The 24,110-nt window shown below is 40.8% G+C and overlaps 1 protein-coding gene across 4 annotated transcripts in view; it reads left to right on the top strand.

Annotated features, from left to right (window-relative positions):
• The window catches only part of NOX4 (NADPH oxidase 4), a 107,981-nt gene extending 84,605 nt beyond the window's left edge, over nt 1-23,376 (top strand). For all 4 annotated transcript variants that reach the window (XM_065035531.1, XM_065035359.1, XM_065035443.1 and 1 more), the window contains 5 exons: nt 9,231-9,350; nt 13,401-13,509; nt 14,096-14,164; nt 16,233-16,333; nt 22,761-23,376. In XM_065035531.1, coding sequence (XP_064891603.1) covers nt 9,231-9,350; nt 13,401-13,509; nt 14,096-14,164; nt 16,233-16,333; nt 22,761-22,881 — 520 coding nt within the window. In that variant the 3' untranslated portion in view covers nt 22,882-23,376. The remainder of the gene's footprint in view (nt 1-9,230; nt 9,351-13,400; nt 13,510-14,095; nt 14,165-16,232; nt 16,334-22,760) is intronic.
• The last annotated feature ends 734 nt before the right edge of the window (nt 23,377-24,110 follow it).

The following is a 24,110-nucleotide window of genomic DNA, read 5'->3' as shown; positions in this document are numbered from 1 at the left end:
CCTGCGTGTATCAGAGTATTAAATCTATTAAATTAAGCATTCCCAGTCTTGTTGAGTGGAGATCTGAGAAAGTGTTGCTACCTGGTTTCACCAAAAGGAAGAGCATAGCTGAGGATGCAGATGACATTCTAGAAATGACAGTGGATGAGCATAAGGGAGATGGGATTAAACCACCAGGCTTCTCTTCCTCTCTGACCCATGAAAACTGGCATTTGAGGTCAGACCTGAGGCACAGTCCTGTGATCTGCATTTCACAATGACAATAAACATGATGAGGATCAGCTTGAGCAGTGTGGAGCTGCAGGATGCTGATTTTGTGCAAGAAGTGTCATGAGTCAAGATTTGCTGTGTCTCTAGAGTGACAAGACCACTCACACACAGTGTGGTTTTTCTCTGTATACACAGAACAACTTCAGGGTCCTGGTCAATATGAACTGGTGTTGGATTTAAGCTTCAGCTTAGACCCTGACTCTGTGCCAGATGTGTTCTGCTGGGATGTCCAGCCTTTGTTCTTATCAGTGCCTAAGACAGAAGAGTCAGCAATGAGACATGACACATTTTTCTTGGGAGTTTATTACATTTTAGGTAGCATATTTGTGCTTAGGCTTGCTATATACTGAGGGGCCTATTTTGTTACAGGGTTGACTACTTAATTCCAACTGCAGAATATGTTGTGCAATTTGTCCTCCTTTGTTATTTTCTTCTTATTCTCTTCATTTTGAACTCGTCATCTCTACTTAGTCTAGTCCAAAGAGCCTGAGCAGGCTACCTTTGGAGCAGATTGTGATATGCCTGGCCTTGTCTCCAGATTGATCTACTGCCAACTACAGCTTCCAGCACTCAAGTTAGCTTCTCTCCTCTCCTTTTGTTTCTGCAGATACCTAGCTACGTCTTTAATTTCTTCACTTGTCATCCTTGAGATTTGTCAGCAGGCACCAACTTTTCTTTCCCCAGCCCTAAGGTCTATTGGAGCTTGATCTGGAAAGCCTATTGGCAGTGTGGATGTCTGGTTAGAGTGGTCTTCTTCTTCCCCCAGCTTACACTATCATAAAAAGTGTTTTGACTTTTGGTGTAATATGCCCCATGAGTATATTTGTAAGTGCAAAGCAGCTGTTAGGGGTTGGTGATGACTACATCTCATATATGTACCAACTGTCGGGATTTCCTGAATCCTAAACTCCCATGTAGACTTTTTACTGAACTTGAAAATACCCAAGCCATGGCTGAGGGAACTGCATTAGACCTCCAGTGCTGGTTAATATGTCATAATTAGAGGTGTGAAAAACTTGATTCCACATCTGGAATATACAATCCAGTTGCATCAGTGTGCTTCAGCTGCTTCAGGTTTCCCATAGTACCCTGAGGTACTGATGCTGCAGGTATTTCCAGTGACATGGGGATGTAGGATATCCTGCTTAGTGAATATAACTGACCAAGTGAGGAAGAGGACTCAGTGCTAATATCAGCACTGCTTGTGAGAAGGACCCATGCCATCTGCTAGATGACAACTTGGAAATGACCACCAAAGGCAAAAAAAAAGCTTTCTGTAAATATTGGAAGAGACAAAAGATCGAGTATGGAAGTGGATTACTCTAAAGCAGACACACTGTTTGCGGTGTAATGGACAGATACCTACTGTGCCAGTGAATGAGTTGTGGAGAAACATGGCCAACATACTCAACCTACTTGTCATTGCTGGTCTGCAGCATCTTGTCACTTAATAATAAACTAAATTTTCAAAAGGCTGGTTACAATAGATGGTGCAGTCATTATAAATACTCTTTATTTTACTTTATTAGCTGAGTCAAAATTGGTAGGAGACAAGTTTACAAGGAAGAAAGGCACTTCACAAAATAGATGCTGTAATTGGAAAAGAAATAAGTGGAAAATTGGATTTCTTGTTATAATAAAATTAAATCATGTGATCTTTAATCAAAGGAATACATTTTGGAAACATTTTATAAAAATGACAGTAAAAGGACTGCCATGGAGGAGAACTGATACAACATTAAGAATAATGACCCCAAAATTTAGTACAAAAACTACATGTACTTTCAGAGAACAAAGTTGTCTGAATACATAAATATACTTGATTATAGTTCTCATAGTGTTTTTACGGACCTTTTTAATGAAGTGCATGGTCTAAACTGTTAGCTCTCTCCCATGATAGTCAACTATGAGTAACAACAAACATGGGCTCTCCATAAATACTTTAGGCAATATTTAGGCAGTTTTATTCAATTCTGAGGAAAATGAACTTGGTCTGAGAGATTTCCTTCAGGTTGCTTTAGGAGCCCTGAACAAGGAAGCGCAATGCTTACAATGGTGTCTGTCGGTTGTGCAAGTCTGTTTTCTGTTGCCTTTGGTGGAAGTTCTACCTCTACACTTTTTTGAAATTTTCATTCCTAGTTATGAGGTTCTGTTCTCCTCCTCCACTATCCTCCTTGCTCCTCTGTTACAAGTCCAGCTTCCCATAGGTAGTTGTACAGCTTTTCCAGCCTTCTGCAGTGGGATCTTCTCCTTGAACCTGCACTGTGTCTCGGACAACCATGTATCTCAGTTCAGGGTCTACAGAAGGAGCCTTATCCATGAAAATGCATGTGCCTGCTCTGCTTTTCCACTTTCTTGCCCTTGTCATCATCCCTTGAACATATTAACTCCTGCTAAGGGTGATGTAGAAATGGAAATTCTTCTTCAGTCACCTCTGGGCCCTAAGAGTATAATAGGATGAAGAATGGGTGATTTCATTTTGTTTTGCCCAGTCAGGGAGAAATAAATGGATCTGAGATGTAGCAAATTGCTTTTCTAGATACTTTAAAAGAATAATAATTTGGAATGTTTCTGTGAGGAGAAAATCCAATGCTAATTGATTCTATAGGATTTTGAGCCATCTATGTTGTTATAACTGGATGTTGTGCCAAGTGATAAAGGAAGCAACTTCTGTGGGAGAGAGAAGGAAACTTCTACAAGCTCTAATATGTATTGTAAGAATATGTTTGAAGTTGAAAGAAGAAAATGTGAATAATCAATCAGAAATTAAACTCAAGCTGTTAAAAAAAGCAGAGTATGTGTAATGAAGTCTGAATTAGAATAATAACACTCTGCAATCTTGTGCAAAATAGTATATAAAGTTAATTGGACCCACTGGGTTTTACAAGCTTACTTGTCTAAGGGGCTGCTTTTCTCTTTAATGAAAACATCATCCTTCACAATGTCAGGGGAACACATGGGAATCTCTGATCTCACATGTCAGATGTCACATTTTGTTACACTTTCAAACTCTAAAAGCCATTGTAGTTTTGGAAATACGTACAAACCAAAGATGACGTGCTTTGTTCAGTGGTGGTTCCTCGCCTGTAAAAGGCTGTTGGTACTGAAATACTGTTAATAATCACAAGCCCTCTGGAAAAATATTGTCAAGAGTGTACACTTCTTAATTGAGGTTTAAATAAGGACATCAAGTGTCATGTGTCGACTTCAAAAGATAAAGTGGCTGTCTTCATTTTTGCTGCAGAAAGTATTTCAAAGTCTTCAATAGTACTAAGTGCAGCTTCTTTGAAAAAATGAAATAATGTAATTTGTTGCAACTAGGTTTTTACTGAAAACTGAATTGACCCTTGGACTCCAAAGTGGTCTGGAACACTCCCATAGTCAGTTTTGGTTTCTGCAGTTCTACCATATGAAAGATTGCCTCTGATGTAACTTTCAGATTCGCATGGTTTCCAGTAATTCTTCATTTATCTGTATTATCCTAGTGCCATGAAGAACGAGTCATGCGTCAGGAAACCATCTCGATACACACAATCACACAGCAGAGAGACTGTGCTGACGAAACCAACTTGAACTAGAAGAACAGGAGACAGCAGATGGATACAATCAGACAGCAAAGTTCAGGGAAACATTGAGATAGTATTGGGCCAGAATATGACTGAGCTAAGGTGACCACATCATCAGGCTAACTGCTGTCAACCTTTGGTTTATAGTTTTTTTAGGCATTAAAGAAAAGAGAAGTCTTAAGAAGGAATTTAAATGGAGATAATGAAATAGCTCTGCAGATGTTCACAGAAATTTCCTCCCAGGCATGAAGGGCAGTGTGGGAAGAACATGAAGGCACTTGTTTGAATATTTATCACGTGGGGTTGGAGGCTGATGTTGTGGGCTATCAAAGGGAGGTGATGGCATCTTTCTGGTGCATAAGAGTTACAGTGGCAGAAGAGTGTAAAGATACTATTTTCAGCCATCAGACATTTGGTTCCTTGGTGTTCTCAGGCTCTATGCACAATACTGAGCTGTGGTTTTGGTAGGACAAGTTAAATAGAAGAATGAGTGTAGGAGAGTTGTTTGGTTTATTTTATTGTGATTTTGGAAAACTTTATCCAAAATCTCTTGAAGTCAATGGCATATTCTTCTCACAGTGTGAGGGATTCATCTCCAACCAAAGACATCTAAATGTAGGTGTCTGTGTGTGAACTAGGTATCAGTGCTCCAAATATATCAGTGGAAGTCTGGGTCTGGATTCAGGTGCCTCTGGCTGGGTGTCTAGTGCCACTTCTGTCCTGCTTGGCCTTTAGCTGCCTTTCAGAGGGACGCAGATCTCTAAGGTCCTGTTGATCTGAGTCAGTACAGTCAGTAGACATAGAGAACAGGTCATCATGTCCTGAATCTCTCTTTAGACCTCATTAACCAGATTGACTGCATCTCTTTTGACTGTATGGGGGACTTGGTGTCCTCATGCAAAGAAACCTGGGTCTTAGTAACAAACCGAATACTACTCTAAGGATGTAGAATCTCATACTAGGTGAAATCCTTATTCTGTTGACATTACAAAGAGTTTTGCCACAAACTTCAGTCAGACTGGGGCTTCACTTACTGTGCTCTATGCAATACTTCATATCCAAGCGTTTTGTTCAGCTTGCAAATGGTGATACTTTTTTAATTAACATTTCCTACAAGCTCTTGAATTAACTCCGCTATCCATCTGTTATTGCAGTAATATCCCAGATAATGTCTTACAGTAGCTCCCAAAGAGCCTGGAAAAAAATATAATATCAGCATTTACAGTTGGGTAGTGAGGTACAATATAAGCATTAAACTTTTCTAAGGGCACCTACACCCTGTAATAAACCAGTGAGGTCCAGGTCTAACGGATATGTGGGCAGGTGTCTCTACACACCACAGTGCTGTTCCTTATGGAAGATAATAACTTGGATCTCAAAAACAGAGCAGCTGCATGTGTCCCCGAGACAGTGTCCCTTGGTTTGTCCCATGTTAGTGCAGTTACATTGCTCAGTGCTGGAACAAGCTCTCTTGTTGCTTGCTGGGATATTTCTGTACTGTAGAATGTAAGTGTGCTTTAAATAGAAAATATGTTTGCCAACTATCTTTAAGATGCTTTTTAATAATGTGCTCTGCTAATTTTTGTGATATATTCTCTTTTGAGGAGCTTTTTTTTCTGTTTGTGAGCTAAGAAATCATGCCAGAATAACTGAGCACTCCTGAGACTGCAAATGAAGAAATGTAAAAAGAACAACTTGTTATTTGAATCAGTTTGCCTGAAGGGGGAATTTCTAAACTTTTAGTAAAATTCCACTCCCTTCCGTCATGTTAATTAAATGAAAGCTGGGGGGATAGGAGAGCATAGCATGGGGCACAACTCAAGAAACAAAAAGTCATCTTACCCCCCTTGGCTTGTCTGTCTTGTTATTGAACGCTGTGTGATTTCATTTGCGTTAATGAACTGCTTTTATGCGAAACTTTTCAGTACTACCAAATGAAAGGAGGAACATGTTGATAGGAAGTGAAAGTCGCATAATCTCTGCAAAAGTCCATGACTGAATTGCTGCTCTGTTCATCACTGCGCTGCTTGATACGGCATCAGGAGGTTTCTTTATTCCACTGACTTGAATAAAAAGAAAGATCAATTCCTGAATGACCACTTCCATCAAGGCATCAGAGCCACATTTCTTTTTAGTTATAAATTATCCCCTTAGTGAAATGGGATTAAATAGTGCGTGTTTATGACATCCAACAAAATCTTCCAGGGAGATCATGTTATCCTTGGAATCAGCCTTTGCAGGCAGTCTTGTGGAGTGGGTTAATGCAGTAGCAGTATTTCTCCAGCTTTTTCCCCATTTCCATTTCTCACACTTGGAAGCGGTGACTTCTGGCTGTTCTGTGCTGGGCCACATGCGAGCACAGCAGGAGTCTCTTGGCTGCTCTGGCTGCATTTGCTGTCCAAACAACTGCTCCTCTCTCCCTCTGAGAAAGATACAGTGAGCAGATAGATATTTTGCAGGCCAGATGGGGCTAATGGGCCACAAACTGGAGTAATCTGACCAAAATATGTATTTAATTTAAGGTTGTTTCTTGAATTTCTGGTGTGGAATTATGCACCATGATTGACTGGTTTGCGGTGACCACGTCTAGTTTTGCGTGTTTTGACTCCTGATCATGTCAGTGGGATTCAGTGTCACTCAGACTTTCCAGGAATTTCTTCTGAGGTCAGACAGGCATATTTTAGATAGTCCTCAAGTAGGCTTAAGTGCAGTTCCACTAAGTGGCACCCCTACAGTATGTGACTATTGTCACATCCACTGTGGTAATATCTGGAAAAATCTCATTTGCTAGTTTGTTTGTCTTGTTTGTGTTTTTCCCCCAAAATGTTGGCTTTTAGTCTGTATATCCAAATGAAAGTTTGTGCTGCTTGTACAAAATGCAAGGAATTTCCCTCAGGCCTGTTCTTATGCCTTTCATACCTTTAGGAGCAATTCTCCAAACTTCATGAACAAGGCAGGATCCTGTTAGGGCAACATATGTATGAGTGGTATGCCAGGAATGACAGTGGACTTCAGTTGCTTGTCTTCGTTATTCAGTATTTTTTTTTCTTTTTGCCTTACACTGATATCCCAGAATTAGATCTCTGTTGTGATACACATCTGAGACCCATAACGTTTGTAGAACTTTGCTCAAAATGTCCCCTGGACCAGATTTGTTTCAGAGTAATGACCTGCTTCTCTACATTTCCCTTGCTGCTTATTTAAATAAGAGATGCTCCTTTACCTCCTCAGTCAGTCAAATGATGGTGCAACATCTAAACCAGCTGCTGTTGCACTCTGCACCAGCAGTGGTATCATTTCATTAGTGGAAAATAAACCTTTGTTAAGCAAATGGGGTATAAAGTGCTATGTAACAGGAAACATTTAATGAGAAGACACTTAAAAGTTCTGTTTATATTGTATGCAAATCTCCAGCTAAGTTTTTCTTGGCCCCATTGTGCAAAAGAATTCAGAGAGTGAAGCTGTTTTTCTAGTATTCTCATGATGCTGGTACTAACATATCTGTCACTGAAAAGCTGAGATTCTCCAAGAGAATATTTGTAGAATACCGTAGTGACTTCAGAATACAAAGACAGAAATGAGAATAAGTGTATGTTCATTGCAGATTGATTATTTATGAATATCAGTGAGGAATTTTGGTTATTTTAAAATATCTACTGCCAATACTTCCAGTGCTTTCTGATGATGGTTGTAGCTGGCCCAGTGTCTTCTCCCTTTCTCTCCAGGTAGGACATCAAGAGACAAGAAGGGAGTTTATAAGACAGGGAATTGTTAAAGATCAGCCTGTTTGCCTCCAGATCCATCAGAAAGTAGGTACTTATCTGTGTTTAGATAAGACACTTGTAGAAGAAGGAGCCTAATGTGAGACATGAAGATGTCAGCAATAGCAAAGGGTCTGTAAGAAATTTGCTAGAAAGGACCATATTGACAAAAGACACCCAGACAAGATGTTGTCCTGACTAGTAAGATGCCAAGGGTCAAACCACAAAACTAAAAGAAATTAGATCAGACTGACATCTTAAGCTATGGCTAAGATGCAGCCTCAAAAAGAAGGAATCAGATGAGGGTTGGAAGGTTTTGTCTGGTAAAAGAGGCATCTCCTCTGCCTTTAGTTCTCTAGCTGATGGTATAAAGAGCAAGTTTATGCCCTTTTATTAGACAAATAGTATGCCCAGCTTAGTTGCATATTAGTACCAGCATGTGTGTGTGTGCATAAAAATACATATGTTGGAACTGTTTTGTGGACTCAGGCCAAAAGCTGATGCAGCCTTGCTGCCAGCAAATACCTAGTGACTGAGCTGCTGAATGCTGTGCTGGTCCCATCACACTTTGCTGTATTCACTCACTACCTAAAATGTGGTGATCCAGTGAGCTGCTCGCACACAGAATGGACCTTGCCTAAAGGCACTGTTCAAGTTCTCTTCATGATAGTTTGTAAAGGTGAATCTGTTACTGAAGTAAGATACACAGTTGGTATTCCAGCAGTAGAATAAGGGTAATGTGAATCTTATTAGAAAAATTACAGTCTATAAATTTTAAGCTGTCTATGGGTGACCTTTCCTGTAGGAAAGATTTGGAGGTCAGACCTTTGGATGCCTACAAGCTTATTCTTACATTGTAGCTCAACTGAATTTCCAGCGGTATCTGAAATATTTCAAAATGGGTTGGAAATGGGACTCAGTCTCCTAAACTATCTTTAAAAACAGGTGGATAGAACTGTTACAATAAGGAGAGGCATGAATGAAGGGGGTACAACTCAGCAATTTTTCTCCCTCTTCATATAGCCTGTAAGATTGGGATCACTCACATTCCCAAGGGTCTGGACATGAAGTGAAGAAGTAGTCAGATGTTAATTTGTTCTTTTGCATGTTGCAGGAGGGGTATGTGTCCCATCTTCTTTATTCCCTGAGGGCCCTTGGAAAGCATTATGAGAAGCCAGGAAAACTAGATTTTTTTCAACTCTTTGTCCATCACAGCTGTTTCTGATGTTCAAGAGATTAATCTCCTAGGGAAGACTAGCCAAAGTCTTTGTCTCCCTGCATACGTCCCACCAGGTTGTTACTGTTTCCAGTGCAGCATTTTCTTTGCTCTCTAATGCTAGAGAAATAGGGCAGTCATAATTCAGTCACCTCCACTTGTTTGATTAAGAAATGACTTGTCTAATCATAGGACGTACCAAGAGTTTTTACACAACAGTTTTTCATACCACCTGTACATTGGTTTCTTTCCACATAAAGCTTTCCAGGAAAAAGGTTTTCATATTCTGTCTCCCAAGACTAATAAAAAAATAAAACAAATTCTTTATAGGGTTTTAATTCCAGCTTGCTTTTCTTTTTCTGTCTCCTCTGATTTTAGCAGCTTTCTCTAAAAGTGTTCTTTTTGCTTTTTATGCAGACTGTATGTGGATGGACCTTTTGGAAGTCCCTTTGAGGAATCCCTGAACTATGAGATCAGCCTTTGCGTGGCTGGAGGTATTGGAGTTACACCATTTGCATCCATACTCAACACGCTGCTGTAAGTGAGCTCTTGAGCCTTTTAAAGACATTCTTTCCCTAGTTTATTGTAGTAGTGCATGTCACAAAGGCTTTCAGAGTACTTAAAAACTTCCATTGTATAACATAAGTGAATGGTTCCTTGGAGAGAGGTAGGGGACTGGGATGTCCCCTGAAGAGCTTAAATCATCTCATGCTTTGTAACCCAGAGTTGTGGCAGAGCTGAGCCAGTAGTGCACCTGAGCTCGGACAGTGTCATTGGCCTTTAAATTCTGCCACCAGCCCAGCCTGTGATTAATGTAGCCACAGCCCTTCACAGAATCACAGAATGGTTGGGGTTGGAAGGGACCTTTTGATATCGTCTGTTCCAATCCACCTACTAAAGCAGGTTCACCAGAGCAGATCACACAGGAATGTGTCCAGGTGGGTTTGAATGTCTTCAGAGAAGGAGACTCCACAACCTCTCTGGGCAGCCTGTTCCAGTGCTTCTCTTCTGGATTTCTGCCTTCCTCGCATAAGTGGACTGAGTTTACAAAGGCTCTAATTCACAATCATCCTAGTTTCCCAAACAGTGTGGCTGTATGCAGGCATTCTCCTGAGAATGATCCCTGGAAAGGATCTGTTTGGGGGACAACCAGTCACTACACACAAAATGTATGCCAGAGAATCTCCTAAAATAGATCTGATACATTACCTGGGAATGCTTGAAATATACGCAGCCTATATTATTCAGAGGATGCAAATCAAGACTAAATTCAGTACAACCAGCCCAGTAAGCCCAGGTAGTTGCTGTTTTGTAATGCCAAAATATAACAGAGCTGCTGCAGCTTGTACCTCTTTCACTTGCCAGCAAATCACTGAGACTGCCCAGCCTTCATTAGGGATGTTGCTACAGAAATACACAGAACAAAGATAGATTTACACCAACAAAATCACAGGCTTCAGAGCCAGAAGTGACTGTTGCTATTGTCAGGATGGAGTGTGTCTGTGGAAGCCAATAGACCTTTGTCACTGTATTTTAGGCGATGTGGTAGTAATGAGCAAGAGACAACAAAAAATAGAAGCTCTCAGTGTTAGAACAGCACAACATCATTCAGCTATATAAAACCATTCAGATAGACCTGTTCCTCTAGTCTGAGCTTAGGTGAGCTACGGACTATCATAGTAAGTTTTTAAGAGTCAGAAAGTTGTGACACTCTTTCTGCTAGAAATGCTTAAGGTTTTAAGGGAAAGGGATCAACCTGGATTCAGATACGATTTGGATGTTTAACTCCATTTGAAGTTTAGATTTTAGATATGCCTTCTTCTTTACTCTTTTTGTTTTATGATTGCTATGTTTTTTTTTTTTTTATTGGAACTTCTTTGCTAAGGTATTGGCTAAAAGCTCCAGTCACAGGTTAAGCACCCCTGTTTCACAGGCAATGTATAAAGAGCCCACCAAAGCAGCAAGCCTTCCCTGAAGTGTTGAAAGGCTTTGGGAGGGTTTTACAATGCACAACCAAAGCATTTATTGTAATATGAACATGCCAACGGCCAGCTCTAACTCCAAAGCAAAGTTAAAGCCTGGAATTTAGGTGCTGTGCACATTCTTCTGTCCTTGATCTAGGCTGGACCTGACAATGCTTCTGAAAATCATCAGGCCCACCTCTCTTACAGTGCTGCAGCCATCAAAGACCATCTTAGGCTCCCTTATTTTCTTTTCCTGAGGGTGTATTGATTATCCTCTCAAAAAGCAGGTAGATTTTTCCTGAAAACCTGGGGCACAGGTGGATAAGGTGACTGTTTTCCTTATGATGGATTATGCTTTACAGTGCTGAGCAAAAATGTCACATAATATAATGATGGGCCAACAGCAGGTAATGAGATGTTTGCCTCTACCGGTGTGTTATCAGAGGCTGTAGGAACTTGCACAGACGTTGCCATAAAAGATTAGTGTTGAAAAACTTTTGCAATGTCCATTTATCTGGATAAAGTAATAAATTGGCTTCCAAGCAGCCAATCCCATAATGTGCCATTATAGCCAATCTTCCCTTTGTATACTGTACAATATACAGGGGCATCATTCTGTGATGCTGGAAGAAAGTAAGTCTTACCCTGCTTTCCTTCTCAGTATTTGAACATCAATAAAGCACCAGCTTAGTAAATGATCTGATTGCTGTCTATGCCCTGGCTTAGAAGCAGAAATTGGCAGGTGCGAACATGCAAAACTGCCTTATGAACAGCCAATCCTGTTGTGTCAAGGACATGCAGGTCATGTGGAAATCAGAAGCCTATTGATGCAGAGTCATTTGTTTTCTGCTCAATTATGGTCCTGTTGTATGTACACAATTTAATTCCTGCTCGTGCTCTTCCCTTCATTTAACAGTTGAACCCTATGCCCTATTTTTTAAAAAACATAACTTACATTAAGGAAAGCAAGTGGCTTTCATGCAGAAGAGTCTACAAATAGTGGCTGTTATTATGGGCGGTGGTAAGACAGAAACACACAAGAAGTGTTATATATATGTGGATTTCGTTGTAATGGGGGATTGCACCTGTATTGCATAATATACCCTGCTGGAGGCAGACCCAAGCCTATGTTCTCTGAGATGCTATTTTAAATCTATGCTTGATTTGTTTCATGAAGTCGTGCAGTCCAGCCTCTTTGTCCAGCTGCAATGTTTCATCACCAAGTGGTATTTTGTTACTGAGCTACAGCAGCTCAGTACAAAATGCCTTGCATTTTTCTCCTCTTTTATCCTTTTTTCATGGTGAAAGGCACTTATTTTCCTTGCTACTGCCCATAGTTATCTTGTCACGTCTGACCAGATTGTGACCCTTCCTGAGGGCTTATCTTAGTATAGGCAGTCAGAAAAAGATGGAGGAAATCCCGCTCTGCAAGTCAACAGTTTACAAATGAAAAAAGCTGAAACTGGGACTTGAAAGACACTGTACTCTCCAGTCTTAAAACACGTTGTTTTTTTTCTCTGTGGGGAGTTTACATGAGAAGGAGTGCTCAGCCCTTACGTGCTGCTGAGAATGTCTCCATCCTTGCTCTTCAGTCTTGCAGTGGGGGTTGGGGATATGGGAAGGTAAAACAGTGATTGGAATAATGACTTATGTAGATTTATTAATACAATACCCTTGCTGGATATGCCAGCAACAGTTGAGTTTGAAATAATGCACAATGGGTATGATGAGGTATACCATGAAACTTTTTGGCTGGGGTTGGCTCCTGGGGCTAGCATTTGAAGTTGACAGTCTATGGCTTTCTCTATCTGAAAAATTATTTGAGGAGGAAACAATCTATGCACTGACCATTTCAGTGATCAGAACAACAGAAAATAGTGTTGGCCAACTAAGAAGATACTTCTGCATATTTGTACTTATTAATCATCAGGGTTTTTTTCACTCCTGTTTTCTATCCCAGTTCATTCCAGCCCTTCCTTTGTGCTATATTTGTGTTTTATTTACATTAGAAATCTGACAGGAGAGTCCTGTTTTTCTAAAGGCAATACCAGAATCTGCCCATGACTGCATGTTACCCAGCAGCATTTTCTGAGGACTATAATATATCATTCAGTTCCCTAATACAATGGAGCTCTGATTTGATTTAGTCTTTGTGATTTCACCACAGTATTAATTATAATCAACCAGAGCCTTTCACATATAAAGGCAGAATTAAGTCCTGACATTATTGCATTTGTCAATATTCTCCTCTTATGGATTGCTTTGTAAACCTAATAAAGAATTGACATAATACACTTGAACTTAGAATGTCTGCTTTACTTTGAAATAAAAGTTTGATGATGATGCATGAATCCATATTTGTTGCCCAAATAATCTGTAGAGCTGGCAGTTCCCTAATGTGGAAGCAGTATCTGTGAAGGGTGTTAGGTCTGTGCTAGAGATTTAATATTCTCAGCATCATCCTAATAGCGTGTGTTGGTCATTTCAATGTCTGATGTATCGTAGAATAAAGAACAACTTAGCAGTTAGCTTCTAATGGAAATTTACATTTCTACTAATGGATATAAAACATGTTTCCTTTTTAAATTATAATTTTTAATTATCCAAACATTTTATTTTCAAGTGACGGCTGGAAATGCTACAAGCTCAGAAGACTCTACTTCATTTGGGTGTGCAGGGACATTGAATCTTTCCGCTGGTTTGCAGATCTGCTCTGTATGTTGCATAACAAGGTAATGGGTATTGCTTAGAGGGATACTGCCAACTTAAAAAATGCAAAGTACATCCACATCATGCAACTGGCATGCTATAGAGAAAGGCAGCCTTGGTGAAAACAGGCAAGCTCCAGCAGTATTTGTGCTCTGGCTGCCTGATCCAGACTCCATTTATTCTTGGAACTGCACAAAACAGTTTGGGTAGCTGTCACCAGTCTTTCATTGCACAGTGTTGCCATGTGCCAGTGGTCTGGACACTTATCTGTGAAATTTATGAGAAGGAAGAAGAATGTGCAGGCTGGGGAGTGTGAGTGGCATTTAGTGGCATTCTTTTGGCTAGCAAACACACTGAGAAAAGAGGGAGATTTACAACTTCAGGTAGATTTCAAGAGAAGTGTAGCTTCCTAAAATAATATTATGTACACAGCATGATTTGCAACATTCTGGAGTGCACAAAGGGGTGCTGTGCAAGCGTTTCTTCATTAAAAAGCTTACTTCGCTGGTGCTGAAACCTAAATCTCTCAGGATAGTAGGCGCAAGTGACTTTACACTTCCATTAAGAGAAAGGATATTTTTTCACCAGCTTTTTCTATCAACCTCGCAGCTTTGGCAGGAAAATCGACCGGACTATGTAAACATCCAGCTGTACCTCAGTCAAACAGATGGAGTACAGGTATGTGGCTAAATGCTGTTTGTAAACTGATCTTGGGGTAGTAGACTGTGCAAACTGTCAGTCAATGGCAAAAGGGAATTATTGCAGATGGTAAAAACAGGAAACGAGGCCATAAACTCAAGTGACTGATTCATTGCTAGGGCAAAAGAGCAAGTGCATCCACACAACATTAAGATAATCTAGTCTAGTAGCCTGAACTTGATTAGATGTGGGCAGAAATCCATATCTTCCTTTTCTAGGAAAGAGGTCCTTTCAGGCCAGGGCACGGACCAGACAGCTGGCCGTCTTTTATGGGAAATCTGCGTCATTTCTAGGCTAAGAATCAAAACAGAATACTTAGAGGAGCTTGCAAGCTCAAATCTTCATTTCAAATAAATATTTTGAGAGAAACTAGCTATTTTTAAAAGCTTTGGATTCCTTTACCTCAAATATAGACAAAAAGTTACAAATCTCTTTATGTCTAAGCCAGGAAATTATACTGAACTGTTGATTGTCATGTATTGCCAGCCCCAAAGCTGGGCTGATTCCTCAGATCTTGGCATCTCCAGGAGCTATTTACGCTTATGATCTTCATTTTACATTATTTAGCACATGAGCTAGGCCTGATTCTTTACCCTGCTGCATCTGGAAGCTTTCCAATGACTGCAGTGGGCCCAGAGCCAAGCTTAACCATTACTACAAAACATGAAATGAAGTGAGAAACCCTGCCCAAAGGATTTTGATCTGCCTGGTATCAGGTGGAGACAGCATAACATTCACAGCTCTGGTAGGAACTCTATCTAGTCTAAATAATAGTCTAAATAATATGATAGCTCCAGTAGTTATGAACCGTACTCCACAGATTTAATGCCTGGATGATGTACATCAACTGGCATGGGGTTCTTGAAAATACCTAATTGATGAACCTGGTATGCTATTGTTAGGTTAAAATAAAACCTGAAGCAGGACTGCATTGCAATGGCACAGCAGGAGTGTAATAATAGAAAATTCAAAGCAAGTTTTCTAATAATGTGTATCAAGTAGCTGCTGAATTAATTTAAGTCAACTTTGTTTTAAGTCTTTCTTTAAAGTCACTTTTCTTTCGTGGCTCTTGAACAAAACTAGCACGAAACATAATGCTGCTCGTGATTTCTCAAGGGGTTGTTAAACTCAGCTCTCCGCTGCCATACAGCTTCTGTGTTCACTGATGTTAGACCAAAGTGCTGACTGCTACCAAAATTAGGGCAGTTTTGCTTCATGCTCCCTTTGCTCAGAAGTAGCATGCCTGTGTGACAACAGGGAGCCAACCTCATCCTTCAGCAAATGCCTCTTGAATATGAAAGGCCAAGTTGGCCAAGACTCTGTGTTTGCATTGGTATGAGCAACGTTTCAGGTTGTTCAGCAGTGCAGTCAACGTGGAAGCCTCGATAAGATGTAACTTCTCTGTGCCTTTCTATCACATTAGGAGAGAAAACCGAGGAAGGGTAATGCCCTGCAGTGGAAGGGCATTTGACCTTATCAAAATGCTGGTGAGTTAGCATTGCTGGAATGGGTCGGGTTCCATTCAGGGAGCAATTTTGACTGCTTTCTGCCATTAAGGCAGCTCAAAACAGCTGGCAAAATACTCTCAGGGAGAAATGTAAGATTTCCCTTGTTACTTTTTCAGACTTAGTCATCTTAATAGTTACCTGTGCAAAGTTAATAAAAAAAAGACTTCAGACAGAAATATGATTTTTGCATCAGCAGTGCTTCTTCCAGCTTAGCATTAAAAGCCAATGAGGGAATGAATAATAGGAGCATGGTTATTGTTTTATGGCTTAAATAAATTGGTTTAAAAGTAATGGGGAAATTAATGAGCAGCTGCATGAGGAACAATGTATAATGAACGCCAAGGAGAGCCATTGAAAAGGCAGTGAGCAGAGATATCAGTGCATGAAATGGCTGCAGTGTTAATCACAACTATCTGATACTTGTGATCAGGTTTTACACCTCAGTGATATGGTAAGTCAGCCAATGTCAGAAATGGGAGCCCTGGATGCCATGAGGCAATTTGCAAATCAGGCAGAATGGAATTTTTTGTTTCTTGCAGAAAATAATTGGTGAAAAATATCAAGCCCTAAACTCAAGGCTTTTGATTGGACGACCCCCGTGGAAACTCCTTTTTGATGAAATAGCGAAGTGTAACAGGCGGTAAGTGCCAGTCCACTTGAAGAATACCACAGTTTGGAGACTGGGAATATTGTCTGTTTGTAGCTATGTTTGTATGAATATCTTTTTGGGTTTTATATTAGAGTGTAATGTTTAAGCTACTGATGTTGAAATTAGCTAATCTTTTGCTGTGAGAGCCTATACAAACTAAAACTATTATTTTTTTTTTTACACTCAGAACAGTTCATCTTCTAATGCAGCTAGGATGGTCAGTGGTCTAGAAAATAAAAGCAATAGATTTCCATCTCACTACACAGAGATTGCATATGGTTTTATCTCTGGCAGTATCTTGCTTGCAACATATGCTGGTTGTATATATGAAGTTGCATTTTTAAAAATTGTTGATTTCTCCTATAATTTTAATGATTTATAGTGCTGGTTTACAAACAGAACGCACAAGGAAGAATCTGACTGTCCTGTATTGCTTTTATTCAGAGGATATATTATCTTTGGAGATTCCTGACACTTTTTTATTCTTTGTAAAGACCTGACAATGACTTTTTATTCTGCTTGACTAACATATTATGGTCTGAAGCAAGACAGTTTTAAACCAGAGAAGGCATGCATTATGGAATGTCTTTGTCCAGACCCAGTTTTGTTGGTTGACTATTCTGCCCCACACTGGCAGTTTTTCAGCCTCAGAAGCTGATCTGATAAAAGGGCTTGTATGAATCTTCCCCCCTCAACTTCTGGCCTGGTAGCAAACCACCCTCAGTAACTGTTGGTAGTAATCTGGGTGCACCAGGTCAAGAGGTGCTCTCACGGTCACCTGCAGAACTTTACCTCAAGAACTTTCTGTCCTCTGTTGCATTTGCAAAGTGAACATCTGCCCATGGCTTATTGACTCTTCTCTTTGGAGACTGGGCATGACAAGGGGACACTGAACCCTGGCACTTGAGAGATATTGAGCACCAGTGTGTATCACTGTTGACAGTGTAAGCTGCTGTCAATATGTAGCTTGGATTCAGGTCCTAGAGGATGTTGTGGACATGGTCTCTTGCCAGGATGCCCCAAAACCTGCTACAGAGGTACATCCATAGTAAAATTCTCACACTGTGCAAATGATTATCATTTAAAGAAGGATTTTGTAGTGAAGAACCACGTGGAAGAAAGGGAATTAGAGAGGTCAGAGAGCCAAGTTTACTCTTTGGCTCAGGCTCATGCATAGAGGACTGTTGACCTTTTATGCTCCATTCTGATGTCTTTTTTGTTTAACTGTGTGAATCCCATTTTAAAAGACGAAAATGATGAGGTTTCTGCCACTTCCTTGCAAGGCTTTAAGTGCACATAATACAGAAAAAGCTATTAGTGGCAGTCATACTCTCTTTTTCTTTTGTGCTTTCCGTTGCGTTATTCCTAATTAGACTTCAAGTACCATTTCCTCTGTGTTTTCACATCAGGTCTTTCAGTTGTGCCACCATTTCCAAGCAAGACATCTTTTAGTACCTCAATAATGTTCTGACTCGTTCAGTTATCTTGCAGCTTGCTATCATGTAGGCTTCCTCACCTTTTGTCACTGCTTTAGCAGTGTTTAGAGATGTAGATCTGTATCTATAGATGTGATTACATGTAACATGATAGATAGTACTGCAACTTGTAACTCATCTATCCCACAGAAACTTACCTGTTTCCCTGGATGAGACTGGGACTTCCATTTTTCTCTATAGTCCAATTTCCTGGGCTCCTGCTAATTTTATTGGTTCTTATTTCTCTGTTACTTTCCACCTAAACGACCCTGTTGAAATACAGAGACCAAAAAAAAATTAGAAAATTTAAAAAAGAGTGGAGTAACAAAGTTGTTTCCAACATCTGGTGCCATTGTTCAGGCTTCCACATGTATTTGCTGTCATCTCCTTGGGCTTGTTTGTGGGCAGCCAAGATATTTTCCACTTTTTATCTTGTGATTTTTAGTAAAAACTGCGCAAAAATAAACACACAGCTGGCAAAATCTCATCAGTTTAGCCATCTGATTGGATTGTGGTTTGTGAATTGTTGCTGTTGTTGCTGTTTGGGTCCCAAATACGCAAAGTGTATTTGCAAGTGTCGGAGCTTTGCCAGACCTTCAGAGCCTGACATGGGACAACTCAGCATCAGGTTCCTGATTCTTTCCTTTGGACTAAGAGGAGCAGACGTGTGCCATCTACTGTTGATATTTCATATGACACCTGCAGCCCCAAGGATGTGCGTTTGGACAGTTTATATAATAAATTGTTGGTCTTGTTTGTCGTGCTCCCTTTTTGGGGATGGAGCAGCGGCTTTGTTTCTGTTCATTTGTCTCCTGGATTAAAAGTTTATACCATGCCTTGGCAGCCACGCTTTCTCAGTTTTGCTTAGTTCAAATGGACATGTGCTTTCTTCCAGATGGAGGATGACCTAGAAAAAAACCGTGAATATCCATAGGACAGAAAGGCATGGAGCACCATGGTATATTTCTCGTGCACTATAAAGGAGAAACCTCTCTCTAGGAATTAATGTGGGTTTTAAAACAGGAGCATTTCAAGTCCTGACTCTGTCCTCTCTAGATAACAAAGTATTTCACCTCTCCCTCACCTTCTGCAATTCATAAAATGGATGTAAGAATAAGTGCTGACCTAGTCATCCCATAGAATCACAGAATCATAGAATCATAGAATGCTAGGGATTGGAAGGGACCTCGAAAGATCATCCAGTCCAATCCCCCTGCCAGAGCAGGAACACCCAGATGAGGTTACACAGGAAGGTGTCCAGGCAGGTTTTGAATGTCTCCAGAGTAGGAGACTCCACAACCTCCCTGGGCAGCCTGTTCCAGTGTCTGTTACCCTCACTGAGAAGAAGTTTCTTCTCAAGTTTAAGTGGAACCTCTTGGGTTCCAGTTTAAACCCATTACCCCTCGTCCTACCATTGTTTGTCACCAAGAAGAGCCTGGCTCCATCCTCGTGACACTCACCCTTTGTATATTTGTAAACATTAATAAGGTCACCCCTCAGTCTCCTCTTCTCCAAACTAAAGAGACACAGCTCCCTCAGTCTTTCCTCATAAGGGAGATGCTCCACTCCCTTAATCATCTTGGTTGCCCTACGCTGGACTCTCTCCAGCAGTTCCCTGTCCTTCTTGAACTGAGGGGCCCAGAACTGGACACAATATTCCAGGTGTGGTCTCACCAGGGCAGAGAGGAAGAAGAACCTCTCTGGACCTACTAACCACCCCCCTTCTAATACACCCCAGGATGCCATTGGCCCTCTTGGCCACAAGGGCACAGTGCTGGCTCATGGTCACCCTGCTGTCCACGAGGATCCCCAGGTCCCTTTCCCCTACACTGCTCTCTAATAGGTCATTCCCCAACTTATACTGGAACCTGGGGTTGTTCCTGCCCAGATGCAAGACTCTACATTTGCCCTTGTTATATTTCGTTAAATTTTTCCCCGCCCAACTCTCCAGCCTGTCCAGGTCTCTGGATAGCAGCACAGCCTTCTGGCGTGTCAGCCACTCCTCCCAGCTTGGTGTCATCAGCAAACTTGCTGATAGTACACTCTAGTCCCTCATCCAAGTCACTGATGAATATTTTGAACAGTACTGGCCCTAGCACCAACCCTTGAGGCACTCCACTAGATACAGGCCTCCAACTGGACTCTGCCCCATTGACCACGACTCTCTGGCTTCTTTCCTTCAGCCAGTTCACAGTCCATCTCACTACCCAGTTGTCCAGACCACACTTCCTTAGTTTAGCTATGAGAATGCTGTGGGAGACTGTGTCAAATGCTTTACTGAAGTCAAGGTAGACCACATCCACCGCCCTGCCATCATCTATCCACCTTGTTATATCTTCATAAAAAGCTATGAGGTTGGTCAAGCACGACTTCCCCTTGGTGAAGCCATGTTGACTGCCCCTAATGACCCTCTTATCCTTGATATGCCTTGAGATGGCACCAAGGATAAGTCAGTGCTGTTGTCGGTGTAGTGGAGTGAAATAGTCAGGTTAACTAACGAACCCAGGCTGATAGCTGTGGATGATGAACAAGGCACCAAGGATACTCATCCCATGGGAACACTGAGGATTTATTTGTTTAGTGCTCTGAATGAATAAAATCCTCTATTAATGTTTATCATTATTACAAAGAATGGCCCATAACATAGTTTCCCTAATTGTAAACATGTTAATGGCATTTATAAAGATTTTCAGGCATAGCACTACTTAGCTGCCTGTTTTCATCTGAGCAACAAGGTGAGCCATTGACCCAAATGAGTAATATGCAGGTAAAGCCCATCACCTCAGGGTAGTAGCATGCTGCTCCATGTAGTAGCTACTTTTAGCTGCCTGCCTGCTTGTGTCACAGCATCCAGGCAGGAGCAAAGCCCCTGCAAGCAGGGAAGTGGGGGGCATAGGTGAGCGAGGACTTTGGGTGTGAACTGTGAGAGGTAGATGGTACATGGAGGAATGTCCCAGATAGATGGTGGGTATCCAGGGAAGGAAGTTTGAGAGCATCTGGCTCACTGTACAGGGCAGTGGTTCAGTTGGGTTTCAGGAGACCTTAGTCAGCCATGGGTCTCTTGTGTGACTTCAGGCAAATCATTTAACCCTTCTCTGATGTTTGCTAGCCAAAAATTCTTTGTACCATGGACAAATGATGCTGGGATGAGAATACATTAGCAGTATGTGCTGCTTAGATGTCTGTGCTTCAGCAGTTAGATATATGTAATGAAAGTCAGAGAAACAGATGAACTCTTGGGTTTTATTTATCAGTTGTCTGTACTAATTAGACTAATGAAAACAAACAACAACATTAATTCTGTCAATTAAATACATAGTAGAAAACAGATTCTTTGTGGCAGCTATGCACCCTTTTTCTCTACTGTGCACAGATTAGAGGGTGTTCAGAGTCTGCAAGTGCTGAGGAATCTTATTTGAGAGCAATGAGTAATAGTGTTCTCATTATTTCTGCAAATCCAACCACCAGCACAACACCCTTTGCCATTAAAAGAGGTATTGCCAGGACAAGAAAGTTTAATAGATATACATAAGGGTGAGAAAAGTATGAGTTATGAATGTTTGCCATAGATTGGTAGGAGAAATGATGCAATTGAAGGCAATTAAAGTCAGCATTGTAAGGTGCCTGCACAAGAGCACTGTTGCAGTTACTTGCGTAACTCTGTGATGCTTTTTGATGTTTGAGTCCTGAGTTGTGCTGTGCCGATGTTGCTGTGCACAGGTGCAGGGGGGATGGCCATGCTGCTTGAGCTGCTGACGAAGACCAGGCGCAGACATTTCACAGCATGCAGCAAAGATTTATTCTTATATGTGTTAGTTCCCTTCTCTCTCCAAACACATATGCAGACAGCTTTAAACTGTGCATGTAATTATCCTGCATGTGCTAAGATATTTTATATTAAATAGTTACTGGATAAAATACTGAAACAGACCTGGAGGCAGGGACCAGAACTCAAGTCTCCAGCCTCTTGGTGAGTGGTGTGGATCACAATAGCTAAAGCCGTGTTCCCTCTTGGATGCTTTTTAAGATCTTTCTTTGTAGTGGCACAGTTTCAGCATGAAGATAAGGCATTTTTTTTTCCATGATACGGAAGAGACAGCACCACATCCTCTTTCCATGCTCCTTCCATTCCCTTCTCATCTTTCAGAAAAAGGGAGGTGATTAATATCATGAGAGGCTCAGTCCTACTGTTACGGATGTGCCCGGTTCTGATGCTGGCTCCTGTTCTGAGCCCTTAGGTGCTGTATGAATCACCACTTTATGTCTGATGTACAGTCCGTGTGTAAGCTGGCTGGAGAACAAAGAGCTGTTTTCAGTGGAGTGGAGTGAAATAGTCAGGTTAACTAATGAACCCAGGCTGATAGCTGTGGATGATGAACAAGGATCATATTCTGTGTTTGGCTTTTCATAAGACTGTTCAATACAGTTGCTGTAGGATTACATGCTAATGTGAAACAAAAGTGGTAAAGTTATTCTGCTGCTGCCAGAAATAATCATGGGTTAGTAATGTTCTGTTTTCATTAGTGTAACGAATCACCGTTAGTGACTAGGTCTCCTGCCGGTGTAAATCACGAGTTACACTAATGAAGTCATTACAGTGAGACACATTTTCAACAAAAAAAAAAAAAAGGAATAAATCATGGAAAAAATTAGAGTAGGAAGTAGTAATTTTTTGTCACTTGGTGTCTTGAGACTAAGATGAGGTACTTTTTTCTAAGAGTTCTCTTCGTCAAATAAGTAATAGGACTTCTTGTGGGGATACTCGAGAGAGATCTGGTGGCTTCAGTAAGACTAACTACATGACCTAGTGAGCTGTTCTCATCTTAAAATCTATGCATAGATGGCTTATGTGCAATACAATGAGGCCAGGATCCAATTTAGTCTATCATTGTAAGTTACTCTTTATTTGCAATGTCATAACTTCTTTCTTTTTTTTTTAACAGGAAGACCATTGGAGTTTTCTGTTGTGGACCAAACAAAATCTCTAAGATACTTCATAAACTGAGCAACAGCAGCAATCCTTATGGGACAAGGTTTGAGTATAATAAAGAATCCTTCAGCTGAAAGCCTGTTGGACTAGCAAGACTCTCTGGAAGATAAAAGTGCAATTTTTTGTTTGTACAACATAGAAGTTCAGCTGTGGTTTAAACAGACAGAAATGTACCAAAGAATAACACAGATTTTCTTATTTATGTTTATTTAAGACTTTGGAAAATGATGGATGCAGCAGTATACCAACAAATAGTAAGTGCTTATACTCAAAGCCAAATGCACTCACACAATATTGGTGGCAGTGGTGATTCTTTGGAGTTGCTTCTGTTAATTAAAAAGTGCAGAAGTTGGGGAGAGACACAGTTGCTTTAAAAGCCAATGGAAGAACAATCTGTGGCATGTTTGGTCTTCGTCCACTTCAGTCCTCTGAAGCTGGGTCAGTAAACAAAACCCCAGGTTAATCCAAACAAAACATAGTGCATTACAAAGACCTATTGTTTTTGTTAGTATACAAATCTCATGGCTTTGGGGTGGAAACACTCCATAATAAAGTTTTTATACATTGCAGAATTGGGATTCTGTATTTAAAATATAGAGTGTTACTCTATCTAGTCTCTGTAATGGCTGTGGACGTTCCCACCTTGAATGCAAGAGATGGTAGAATATGGGGAAAGGTGTAAGTTAACCTATGGAGAAGTGAGCACAATTATGTAGCACCTGAGGGGAGACTCTCCCGTGATGCAAATCACAGCTTTTTGGCAAGCAAACAGCTGTGCATGGAGAACTTTCTATCTTGCATCAATTCAACATTCAGTGAGTTTGCAAAAGAAGTGTGATTTATGCAGCCAGAAAGATGGAGCAAGAAAAACGATTAAAGGGATCAGACAGGATATGATGTTTTGTTATACCAGACTCTCATTATGGAAGCTGCACTCATTCTGCACTCACAGGCCTTGAATGTCAAATACTTCAAGCATTCAGATGCTCTTAGTGATTCTTTTACAATGCATGTACTGATGCCACTGAAAGCAGGATCAGGCCAGATCTACAGCAGAGTAAGAAAAAAGCCCTCATTACTGTGGTGCTTTGCCTCGTGTGTGCAGACAGAAACTGCAGGAGCTGCCATGTGGTTTCAGTATGTTCCAAAGGGGAGGGTCTGAACCTTTCAAATTTAAGCTCTCCTTCCCTTTTTCTCCCTGCAGCTGTTTTCCAGTCTGCTCGTAGTTGCTCGTAGTAGCAGGAAGGTGAAACAGGCACTTTTTAACTTCTTAATTCTGAGAAGCAACTTTTTTTCTTCAATC

This window comes from Columba livia, chromosome 1 (genome assembly GCF_036013475.1).
Source record: "Columba livia isolate bColLiv1 breed racing homer chromosome 1, bColLiv1.pat.W.v2, whole genome shotgun sequence".
Taxonomy (NCBI): Eukaryota; Metazoa; Chordata; class Aves; order Columbiformes; family Columbidae; genus Columba; species Columba livia.
The sequence above is the reverse complement of the archived record's forward strand: the minus strand, read 5'-3'. Positions and strand labels throughout refer to the sequence as shown.